This window comes from Coptis chinensis, chromosome 4 (assembly GCF_015680905.1).
Source record: "Coptis chinensis isolate HL-2020 chromosome 4, ASM1568090v1, whole genome shotgun sequence".
Lineage (NCBI taxonomy): Eukaryota > Viridiplantae > Streptophyta > Magnoliopsida > Ranunculales > Ranunculaceae > Coptis > Coptis chinensis.
This window is the reverse complement of record NC_141459.1, coordinates 3,588,174-3,601,307: the sequence shown is the minus strand read 5'-3', so window position 1 is coordinate 3,601,307 and position 13,134 is coordinate 3,588,174. Positions and strand designations below refer to the sequence as shown.

General features: G+C 37.9%; 1 protein-coding gene across 1 annotated transcript; it reads left to right on the top strand.

Annotated features, from left to right (window-relative positions):
• The first annotated feature begins 2,423 nt into the window (after positions 1–2,423).
• On the top strand, positions 2,424–4,856 carry LOC147501270 (GRAS family transcription factor). The gene has a single exon (XM_086606310.1). The coding sequence runs from the start codon at positions 2,761–2,763 to the stop codon at positions 4,528–4,530; it is 1,770 nt and encodes a 589-aa protein (XP_086462436.1). The 5' UTR covers positions 2,424–2,760; the 3' UTR covers positions 4,531–4,856.
• The last annotated feature ends 8,278 nt before the right edge of the window (positions 4,857–13,134 follow it).

Genomic DNA, 13,134 nt, shown 5'->3' with positions numbered 1-13,134 from the left:
TAAGTTGGTTGTAGTGGATATTTAGAATTTGTCTGGAGTAGTAGTTGGTTCAAGTATAAATTATTTGTGTAGTGGGGATCAATTGGTATCGTTATTCCCCAACACTTAAAATGAATATATCGACTCTCATACTGATATTGTATTAAAAAATAATTGAAACAAATCAAACAATAGGTAATATAAACAATAGGTAATATCATTAGTATTCGTTAGTATACGATATTTACCCCACCACAATAATAATCTTAAATCATAAATGCATAAAATTGTTGATAGAATATACACATATAAGAAAGAATTGAATTCATTCAATAATGTTAATAAAACGGAACACAGTCAAAAGAGCTAGACACATTTAAAACAGAGAATGAATAATCTGTCATGGACTCTGAACAAATTAAACACAAAGAATTCTTCTGCAAATATGTAAAGGTATTTTTTTTTTCTTTCGAAGTTGCAAATATGTAAAGGTATATCCCCATTAATGTGGTTCGAAAGAGACATGCAGTTATGCATGGCGGAACATTATATTGAACAAAGAGAAGAAATGTAATGGAAATTCGCAAATGACACTCCCAGAGTACCAGCTCCTGAACAAAAGACTTATACTCTCAACCATTCTAAATTTTCGTGAGTAAAATGGGGTTGCCAATCCAATAGTACACACATTCATATGATCTCAATTCTCAAACTATATGCTAAAGATTTAGATCTAATCATACTCGATTTTAAGCAATATTATTTTAGATTTCGCTCCATTTAGATTAAACTAAAAATAGTAAGCTGCCTTCACCTTAGGATCACGATATGATCAAAAGTAAAGTTTCTTACTAAATACTTTACTGCCTATTGGATACACCAAATGAAACAGTCTCCACAACAAATGCAATGTGGTTTTCACTTTTCACACAGTTTTGGTCCGGTTTTGCTGTCCTAAAATACTGTATCCTAGCTGTCCAGACTCAGTGTGTATTGTCCGTTTGCATTAAAATATACATAGATATTTGTGTACAAATCTCGAGATATTATATAAGCGGTTGCGAATTATTTTGGATAGCTGGACAGCAAAATTTGGGACAGCATAATTCAGTTCGTTTTGGTGACTGTCCACGAATTTGCACTCCATAATTTCAGGTTAGCTACAATTGCAACCTTACATGAAATCACAAGCAACACTTGCCCATAAAAACTGAATTTTATGCAAATCTAATGGATTAGGAATCGATTTTTTCAAAGGTTTAAATGAAAAGAGATTTTTTCACAGGCTTAAATGGGTGGCGCATAATTAGCTGAAATGTTTTGAACAACTTCCTTTTACACGCAAAAGCAACAACTTATCTGAACTTTGTACAAACAGTGAAATTATCAGTTTCATTGGTGCAGGTACCAACAAATGAAACTGGCAGCACTGCACTGTGTACCTAACACTGCTACCGGAGTCTACATCAGGTTTTCGCGGTCCCCCTGTCCGTAATGTTTACCAAAAACATTGAACATAAATTGACCTATTAATTGGCCCCCTAGTAAAACAAGAGTGAGTTAAACCGGGGTGGGGATGATTCAGTCCACCGATTTCTGCAAATACAACTGTGATGTTGCTTTCCGAGTGTCTGTTCCAACACAATCTTTCTTCCCACCATTGCTTTTTCAAGCTTTGTTGCAATTCAGTTGGTCCAACATATAGCTATATGGGCCCTATGATCAGTAGCTTTCTTCAATGGGTCCACATGGTCCCCTAAACCGTCCATAAAGAACGGAGGTTAATTCATTGTAGGGCAATTCTACTCTTTCCAAGTAGACTACTCTCTTTTGGAAATTAAACTAAGACATTTTCTCAGTCTTGATGCTACTCTTTTCCCTCTTTTCTTTCACTTTTTTCCCTTCACCAAGATTGAACTTTTTGACCTGGGGTGAAAACATATACTGATTGTACACTTGTATGTCCAAATTGACAACAGCTGTCAACTTAGCACTAGACATAGTGTTATCTGATTGGAGAACAGAGATGCATACTATTTTTACCATACAGGGTCCTACTATACAGTGATCCCTCGATTTTGAGACCAGCGATAGAGATTTGTTCCTCGTTTCAATACGACTGTTGGCGCTCTAATGACGACATCAGACGGCGACGCGCCGATACGCCGTATAAGACTGTGGCAATTTAGTTCTGCTTGGCACGTGTCGAAATTTAAAAATAATTCCGGTCGGTCCCACCTTAGTATGCGTGACACGTCACTTGAAAATGGAGATCTAGGTTTGGATGTCTCTTTTCAATAATTTTCGTGCTTAAACAAAGAGTAGAGTTTCTCGGGCTTATTGGCTAGTGGGACCCAGTTGGTTTTGGTTTCTTTTCATCATGGGCCCTGATCACATAGAAACCTCTCTTTTTAAACAAAGCATATTTGTTTCTCGACCCTCCTACTCTTCTCCATCTCTAGTTTCACATTTGCGCTCGATCTCTCTCTCTTAAGCTTAAGCAACAACACTATTCTCTTATTTGTATTTTTCTTATCTTTTCTGCCTTATATTCCCGTTGGACTCTCAAACCACCACTTTTCACTCCTAAATTCTCGCATTTACACTTGGATCATATATTGTGTTTAAAACCCATCACTAAACCCCAAACATTTTTCTCTCTCTTCCTTCACTTTTTATCTCTTTCAACTAAAAACAAAATCTCATTGCGTCACTGATGTTTCTTCGTTAAAAGATCTTGCAGATAGCCCTGGATTTTTGTTAAGTGTTTCTTGCTAGAGAATGGCGTATATGTGCGCCGATAGTGGAAACTTGATGGCAATTGCCCAACAAGTCATTCAACAAAAACAACAACAACAACAGCAGCAACAAATCCAACAACAGCAGCAGCAGCAGCAAGAATTACTTGGAGCAACAAACCACCACCAATTTTCTTTAAACCAATGGAGCGGGTCACACACACAGTACCCGACTTCTTACGGGTACGGGTACACAGGTGGTGCCGGATTATTACCTGACCAGTACCCTATAGTTGGAAATGTGACAGAAATCGGTGAGTCAGGTCTTCCGTTTGAGCAAACTACTTCAACTGAGTTTAGGTTTGGAAATGCAGAAATCGGTGGTGAGTTTGACTCGGATGAATGGATCATGGAAAGTATAATGTGTGGTGCTGGAGGTAGTGAGTCTAATTCTGAGTTCACTCTTTGTGGTACCGATCCATTTGTTTCAACTTCTAGTCAACTCACTATTCCTTCACCTCTTTTCTCCGATTTACCCAAGTCCCCAATTCCGTTATGGGCACCCCCAAACTCACCACCCCCACCGATTCAAACTACTGAATCCCCACCAACTCACCAAAAAAAGAAAGAACCCATTACCGTGTCAACTCAGTCCCCACCCGAAACAGACTCTTCCCCCAGTTCTCTCCTCAAATCTCTCATTCTATGTGCCCGTACAGCCGATAGCGAACCTGAAAAGGCCGTAAAATCGTTAAATAAACTCCGTGAATCTGTATCGGTCCGGGGCGATTCAGTGGAACGAGTAGCATTTTATTTCAGTGAAGCATTATACAGTCGGATATCAGCAAAAGCAGTTAAACATTTGCCAATGTTATTCGACACGAATTCGGAAGAGCTTGTTCTTTCTTATAAAGCTTTAAATGATGCTTGCCCTTACTCAAAGTTTGCTCATTTAACAGCAAATCAAGCAATTCTTGAAGCAACTGAGACAGCTACTCATATACACATTGTTGATTTTGGAATAGTTCAAGGTCTTCAATGGGCAGCACTTCTTCAAGCTTTCGCAACTCGGGTGTCTGGTAAGCCGAGTTTAGTCCGTATTTCGGGTATTCCAGCACCGGCTCTTGGGAAATCTCCGGTTTCTTCGCTTGTTGCTACTGGTAACCGGCTTCGGGAGTTTGCGGAGCTTCTTGGATTGAATATTGAGTTTGAACCTATTTTAACACCAATTGAAGAATTGAATGAATCGAGTTTTCAAGGTGAAGGAAATGAGGTACTAGCTGTGAATTTTATGCTTCAGTTGTATAACTTGTTGGGTGAAAGTTCAGTTTCAGTTGAGAGAGCACTTAGACTCGCTAAGTCGTTAAACCCCAAAGTTTTAACTCTTGGTGAGTATGAAGCAAATTTAAATCGAGTTGATTATTATAATAGGTTCAAGAATGCTATCAAATACTACTCTGCTGTTTTTGAGTCGCTGGAGCCTAGTATGGAAAGAGATTCGGAAGATAGGATTCGAGTCGAGAGATTGTTACTTGGAAGAAGAATCATGCGCATGGTTGGACCTGGAGAAGGGGAAGCCAGAACGGGAAGAATGGAAACCAAGGAAAATTGGAAATGTATGATTGAAGGTTGTGGTTTTGAATCTATTGGTGTTAGTCATTATGCAGTTAGTCAAGCTGATATTCTTCTTTGGAATTATAATTACGATTCTAAGTATTCTGTAGCTGAATCGCCACCTGGGTTTCTTTCAATTGCTTGGAATGGTACACCCCTTCTTACGGTTTCTTCGTGGGCGTTAAAGGGCTTGGCGTAGTTTCTCCTTTGGATTTGGTGTTTTTAAGTCCGAATTCGAGCGTTATTTATTTTGGGTTTGGTTATAGGTTGGTGAATAGATAGGATATCTAATGGCTCCGTTGTTAGAAGTTCTGCTGGTGGTTTCAAGAGAGAAGCAATTAGGATGGCAGCAAATTCTGCCATTAGAGAGTATGGTTGTTATTTTATAAGTCCTCTTCTTTTCTTTTTATTTTCTTTTACATCCTTTAGTTTGATTAACTGTAAAAACGAATTAGGGTTTTTGTGGGTCTGTGATTCTGTAAATGAAATTAGACCAAGTTAAATGACTTTTAGTTCATTTGGATCCTTACAGGTTTATATATTTAGTTCATTTTACAGTGACTAGGAGCAATGGAAAGAGTGGTTTTCCAGTTGTGGTGCTTCAGATTTATTGTTTGCAAATTAAAAGTGATGCGCAAATTACAAACAAAGATGGAAATTTATCACTTTCTTTCTGAACCTGGATTGTTTGTGGAAGCTGAGTGTTTTCACTGTGATCTGTTGAAGACCATGCCATTGCTATGAGATTTTCATATTCATCTTTGGGTTAGCTTGGCATTCAAGACATGGAAAGAAGTGTAGACTTCAGAATTGAACTTCATTAGAGCACCTGCATACAAGCATATCTTGAATCGTTGTACAAATGGCTCCTTTGATGGTTCTTTATGACGATATCCCCTATTTTTGTTGCATCTCTCTGTCTCTAGTTCTTACAATCGATACTCTGATCTTTCCTTTCTGCTGCCGACATGCAAACTAGATTGATTTAAGAACCCCTCACTTAAGCACTATGAAATACCCTCATTTAAACATTGTTCCTTTCATTAGAGAATTTCAGTATAAGCATCTCGTTATATGAATGGCTCCCTTGATGGTTCTCTAGGACTCCCCAGTGTCAAAAAATTTGCCACTATATTTGTTTTCATACAATCATAGTACGCAACTATGAATGCTTACTTGAGGGATTTAAGAACCCTCATATCAGCAATCTTGCTCCCACACCTATGCAAGTTTTAAATTTTTTGCCCTTGCCTCTCTTCAACATCCTTACTTTTTTTCTAGCCAGCTTGTCATGGAATTTCTGGAGTTCATCTCAACCATTCCACAAATTCTGAAAGAAAATGATTGTAAGTTCGAGTATTTTCTTGCTACATGTTTCACTGTCTAGAGTTCTTCTCCCTGCCGTTGATTTGTTATGAAATTTTTTACCGTTAGTTAATTTTGTTACCCAGAAGGCCAGAACTGATTCAAGTTTTCTCTGTTACGGGACCATTAGTCGTGATCTTTTGTGTGTTATAATGAGTTAATCCGAGTGACTTGATAAAGTTGTGCAGCAAACATAATTAGCATAACGTTACAATTCTGTCAAGAATCAAACTAATATTAGAAAATTATCCATGCAGTGGTGATCTGTGGGACTGACTAGCGATAACTAAAGAAGTGTGAGACCATATTTAATACACTAAATTGGAGATCTACATTGCATACCTTCAAAACTTAATGATATATTACTTAAACTTCATTTAAATATACGGTCGAAGTCAAGTTGTTTTGAGTGTAATCAAACCACTTGCACAATGAGGTCATATTTGTCAAAAAGGTTATGAAAAGTTGAAAACAGCATTGATCTTTGGGATTTTGAAGTACGTTGCGTTGATGTTAGATTAGCTGTATAAGTGTTTGATTAATGTTGACATCTTTGCTTCTTATAAATTGCCAGTTTGCCACTATCACAGAGTAACTCACAAAATAAGCCTTTCACTATGAATTATTGGACAAAGTTAAATAGCATAAGAACGTTTCTAGGTGGTGGCAGTATTTCTTTCAAATTTGAATGCGAAATTTTGGACGCAAATTTTGACAAATTCTAATTGGTCGCAAATATGGACCGCAAATTTGATTGTAGGGTATACCACGCGCACTATTGGTAATGTCGCGCGTCAGTACTATTGTCACGCATTAGTACTACTGTTGCCGAGATTGAAAAAAGTGGAAAAAAAAAATTCACGCGACATTCCCAATGTAGCGCCCAAATTGAAAAAGTCGAAAAAAAAAAACTCACGTGACATTAGGAGTGGCGCGTGATAGTACCACTGGCGCAGTGTGTTGGTTAAAGTCAAAAAAAAAATTTAGGGCGACATTTGCAATGGCGCGTGACTTTACCACTGTCGCTCCGCATCTGCATCCGAAATCCCAAATTTGCGAACAAGGATGCGGCTAGATAGGTAATGCGACTGAATTTGCTTCCACCTAGAGTTGGATTTCCGTGAAATTCCAAGTTTTGGAAGCAAATTTGAAGAATTTGGGAGATGCTCTAATGATTTTTTGATATGGCTCTTTTCACAATTTTTTTTAAAGATGAACTCTTTTTACATTTCCTCTTGAATCAGTTTTTCCTGCCCAGTTGGAAAATCTCTCAACTCCATACTTCTGCATAGGTATTCAGGATTCTTAAGGTTGGTACAAAATGTGTATCTTTACTGCAAAACAAATTGCACTACAAGAATTTTGAAATGTTTGTTTGCTAAAATTGATGAATACAAATACATCCCTCAGCTCAAATGGGTGGAGCAAAGTGTTGAGTGATTTGACCTCACCCTGATTATGAATTCTCCTTAGTCCTTAGCAGTCATAGAGACAGATACTGTGAGTGAGTTGTGTACTGCGAAAGTGCTACATGACATCACTACTCTGCTGGAATGGATGGCTCAGTGCCTCATGGACGGTCATGGTACTAGCACTCGCAACTCGCGGAAGGCAGAATTCCAACTCCACTTGCTAATGGCACCCACTTCCGAATGTGAAATTAGAAGACAGCAAGCATTGAAACAAGAAGAAAACAACTCCAATAGATGCCTATAATTTGTTAACATAATTCATAAAGAAGAAACACAATAACAACTGGGATTTTTGTGTTAAAACAGTCATACAGATTAATTCAATGTTTGTTTATCGTATGATCTTTTTCTAGTATATGTTTTCTCTTCAAACAAAACGAATTAAGCTTGGAAATGTTTGTTAGCTACAAAATCATAGGGAAAAGTATGCTCCCGTGGGGGCTATATATTAGCTTGAGGGTGATGTGCATAGTGCAGAACTGTCATCTGTTTTTGTTTACCCCGACAGATTTACACTCACGGTAAATTTAATTTCACAGGTGTTCACTTCAAAACTAGGAAGTTTAATCTGATTTTGTATTCATAATATGATAACGGTAAGAATTTGGTGGAGGAAACGCCTATCAAGTTCTTGATTCCTCCTCTTCTTGTTCAAACATTCGAAATGTTTACAGTTTTGCATGTAAACTAGCGCAATTTACAAGCATGGCAAAAAGTTGCACCTGATATGGGGCAATGGGAGTACTTGTATCAGCCGATGTACGCTTATTTTTTGATTATCATCATGGACAAGTGGACAACACATTTGATCAACGGAAATGTCTTAATGTTAATTTTTCACTTTAATTATTCTTCTAATACTGCTTTTTAAGATGCTTAAGATATACTGATCAGTGTTCCTGATTTAGTGTATCAGAACCTTTGTACTCATTCCATAAAACAACTACTTTTACTTGAAAACAATGCAGATCGCAGACTCATAGTACAAGGCACAGACTCAATCTTTAAATAGTGCACATGTGATGTCAATCTTACAAGCTACAACCTCATTTCATCTCTGTAACTGTTTCTCTTCCGTTTCTTTCATCTACTAACACCTATACCAAGTACATCACAAGCAGCCAAGCAGGTAAAATATCTTGTGGAAGGACTTGGACACGTCGACCGCCCCCACCCTAATAAATTATTAATATCAAACAGATTTAAAGTCTGGAAATACCTTCCTTTATTAATACGACTCCCGCTGCCCCCGCCGAACTGGCACGCTGTTCTTCACCAATGCAGAAAATTTTCTGCAGTCTTATCTTCCTTTTTATCCTAGTGTTGGGTCCATATAGGAAATGAGACAAATGTTACAGGTGGTACTGTGGTAGACATTACGCATTGACTCAGTTTTGCAGTTTGGATGATAAAGTTTGACTGTTTGAATGAAAATGTATAGACTTTAAAATGTATCATTTTGTACCTTTGGCTGGGTTTAGATTTGTGATCATGAACTTTTGAATTTATTGGAAAATGGTAACCTGATTAGCGAGAAGAAATGAAGTATACTGTACACAATACTTATATCTGGAGGACTGGAGGTCCATTGCACAAGCCCAGAGGACAAGTTGTGGGCCATAAAGCAAGATATGCACTTAGAAGTCGGAACACATGATGTGATTTTGTTATGCAAAACAGGTCTTCATCCCCAATCTCCTGAGGTTTACAAGAGCCAACACAAATCAATAACAGAGTCTCCATTAAATTGTCGCCAAAGATAGCAATAGCATCGCAGTACTCCTGTTTAGCCATTCACAATGCAAGTTCAACAGCGACAAGTTTTGTTTCAGTCAGACTTACACACTATCTTTCTTGGTCCAATCTTGCAAACCAGCTCCGTAGCTATTTCACTTAACAATAAGAACTTAAGAACAACAATACACTACTGGAAAATTGGAGGATAAAAATGAAGCTGATATCTCACTGTCTTCTGTTTCTTGTTTTCAGTATACTACAGTTTTACCAACTAGTAATCCTTTCGTTTGAAACTATTTCCTCATGCTGGGCTAAATGAAATGTGGATTCAGCTATTTTTAAGTCTAAAGTCTAATAATGTTACACACACTAATACACTACAGGAAAATTGGACATTCGCCAGAGCTTTTACCACGGCTGGAAGTCTGGAACCATCACAGGACCGTGCAAATGCAGACATTGCATAAATTAACAGTTTTTTTTAAGAAAAAAGAACTCTTTCATGTATTTAGATAACACCTGCAGATTTCCAGTCTATCAAAACCTGCAGTTCGTGCAATCTTCTACCTTCCAATTAAACCCACCGGATTCATAATTGATAAGTTAGAGAGAGAGATAGATTTGAGAGAATATTTACTTTATTAATTTCTACTGTTTTCACAGTTGTTTATATAGAGCTTACAAGTTCCTAATCTGTACATATTGTTGTTAACTACGTTAATAGAGATCCTAAAACAAATAGGAAACAGAATATACAAGCGGTGAGAGCTGTCTACTGTAATGGAAGGCTCGGGCGCGCTCTAGTTGTACTAGAATAGAGGGCATGCGCACTCTGACTTATATTACTCCCCCTCAAGAACGCCCAACTTACGAATTAACCTGAGAAGATGTCCTTGCCGAGAGGTTTAGTGAAGGTGTCAGCAACTTGAGCTGAGGAAGGAACGAACTTAGGAGAGAGTAACTTGGCATGTATCTTGTCGCGTAAGAAATGACAGTCCAATTCGATGTGCTTCGTTTGTTCATGGAAAACTGGATTTTGAGAGATATGGAAGGCGACCTGATTGTTGTAGAACATGGTCATCGGAGATGGGTGAGAGATACCTAAGTCATATGAGAAGATACTTCAACCATTAAAGTTCACTCGCAAGGGTAGTCATGGATCGATATTCGGCTTCAGCAGAAGAACGAGATACAATGCTCTGTTTCTTTGTTTTCTAGGAGATAGGACTAGAACCAAGAAAAGTGATTGCACCACTAGTAGAACGACGAGTGGCAGGGCAGGCAGCCCAATCAGAGTCACAGAAACCAGAAATGTGTAAATAACTAGTAGCTGATAAGAGAATCCCTTTGTTAATTGAACCTTTAAGGTAGCGGAGTATACGATGAGCATCATCTAAATATGGTCCGTGGGGACTGCATGAAACGCCTAAGATAATGAACATAATAAATGATATCTAGTCGTGTAATTGTGAGATATAGGAGACGCCCAATCAAGCGACGATAGACAGTAGGATCCTGAAGTAATGTGTCATCATTAGTATTAAGGTTGATGTTTTGTTACATAGGGAACTCAAAAATACGACAACCAATGGTACCACAATCAGACAGAATGTCCAAAAGGCATTTGCGCTGTGTAAGAAATAATCCTTCTTTGGATCGAGCCACCTTAATACATACCCAAGAAATATTTAAGACGTCCCAAGTCCTTGATATAGAACTTTGCTTCTAAAAATTGCTTCAGGTTATGAATGATAGATGGATTGTTGCCTGTGATCAGAATGTCGTCCACATAAACAAGAACAAATGTAAAATTATAACCACAAATATTAGTGAACAAAGAATAATCAGACTTAGATTGAGTGAAGCCGGCAGTGACAAGAGTGGTAGATAGTTTGGCAAACCATTGCCGAGAAGCCTGCTTGAGTCCATATAAAGACTTATTGAGGCGACAGATCCTGTGCTCCCCCTGTTTGGTGAAGCCAAGAGGTAAGGTCACTTAGACAGTTTCATCCAAATTACCTTGGAGAAAGGCATTGTGGACATCCAGCTGATGAAGGGGCCAATATCTGATAGCAACAATAGAGAGAAGTAATCGAACAGTGACTAATTTAGCAACAGGTGCAAAAGTGTCATGATAGTCTCGTTCTTCAATCTGATTATAATCCTTGGCAACAAGACGAGCTTTGTAACGCTCAATACAGCCATCTGAATGATATTTAATCTTGAAAACCCATTTACAACCAATAGGCTTATGAAGAGGTGATAACAGAGCAAGAGTCCATGTGTTATTCTGTTCTAAAGCTGTAATTTCAGCAGCCATAGCAGCTCGCCATTCTGGAATTTTGATAGCTTGATAAAAAGATGTAAGAACAACTAAAAAAGACACTTTAGACAAAAAATTATGACAAGTAGAAAAATTAGTATCAGAAACATAGAAAACCATAAGATATGGAGTGGAAGTCCGTGTTACCTTAGAATCCGATTGAATGAGGTTGGTCGAACGAGGAACTGTGAGTGCCTTGGTGAGAGTAGGGCAATGATAATCTTTGATGAGAAGTGGTGGAGGGTTTCGTACTCTAGTAGATCGAGGTGAGGTAGGAGGGTTGAGTTATGGTGGCTGAGGGGGTTCCAAAATTACGGTGTGGTCAATTTTGTGGGGAAAGATTGACTAGAGGAAGATCGATGAAGGGAATGGGAGGCTCGATTTTATCTTGGATTAAAGGCGCGGCGCTTCGGTATAGGAGTTGTAGGTGTTGGAAAATCGAAAGTGGCATTGTCAGCAATGGGTAATGGATAAACAGGCATATCTAATGGTGGGGAAGATAAATGTTGATAAGGGAAGACATTCTCATGGAAAATCACGTCACGGATGTAAAAAAAAATTGGAAGAAAGATCATAAATTTGATAGCTTTTCTGAGCATAAGGATAACCAATGAAGATGTCAGGTTTATCTCGGTGATCAAACTTCTTTTTAATGAAAGTGTTATGAGCAAAACATAAACAACCAAAAACAATTGAAGATGTGCAAGAGTGGGAGGGGTTGTAAACAAAGACTCATGAGGTGATTTGCCATTTAACAAAGGGCTAGGAATTTTGTTAATAAGATAGCCTGCGGTGAGAATGCATTCACCTCAGAAAGATAACGGGAGATGAGATTGAAAACGTAATGCTCGTGCAACATTAAGTAAGTGACGATGTTTTCTTTTAACAACAACATTTTGTTGGGGAATAGCAACGCAACTACGTTGGTGGATAACCCCATGTTTGGAAAATAATTGTTGCATGGTATGGGATATAAATTCAGATCCATTGTCAGATCGAAGGACTTGGATTTCATAAAAATGGTCATCAATGTTGTCATTGGCTAGATATGAGCGAATGTATTTTAGAATGAAATTGAGTATGAACCATGACAAAAAAATATTGTAAATGCATGGCAGTTTCAGATTTGACAGTCATAAGATAAATCCATGTAGCACGACTAAAATCATCGACAATAGTTAAGAAAGAACGAGCATTGGAATAGGATGGTAAATGAAAAGGACCCCAAATATCACAATGAATCATTTGAAAAGGTCTAATAGTTTTTATTGAACTATGGGAAAAAGAAAAACGTGTTTGCTTAGCTTGCGAACATACATGGCAAGTAACATTATTGGAAATAGAAATAAAAGGAAACTGTTTAGCTAAAATCTGCAAAGGAGTGGAAGAGAGATGTCATAAGCGATAGTGCCATAAATTATTAGTGGTGGAGTTGTGGGATGAGCAAACAGAATCTAGTTGAAGATAGTAGAGTCCCCCATTAAGCCTTCCCAATCCAATCTTCTTCTTCGATAACTGGTCGAAAAAAGGCAATAATCATTAGTGAATGTGACAGAAATAGGGTGAGACTTTACTAGTTCACTAATGGAAAGCAAGTTAAAATGAAATATGGAAATTGAACAAACAGAACGTTGTCAAGATGCAATAGAGGAGAGAAAATAACACTATCAACATGAGTGATTAAATGGTTTGTTACATCCGAAAGTTTAAGAGTGGAATATGTTAAACAAGTATGATAATGAGAAAACAGATTTAAGGATGAATAGACATGATTGGTAGCACCAGAGTGGATAATCCATATGGATTTAGAGAAACACGAGAGAGAAATACATGTCAGGTTGGCTTGTGAAGTGGTGTTACCTGAATCGAGCAAACTGAGAAGTTTGTTGTATTGTTCTGTGGAGAA

Excerpts from the sequence above, each read along its gene's own strand:
- LOC147501270 (XM_086606310.1), top strand. The coding sequence starts at position 2,761 with ATGGCGTATATGTGCGCCGATAGTGGAAACTTGATGGCAATTGCCCAA.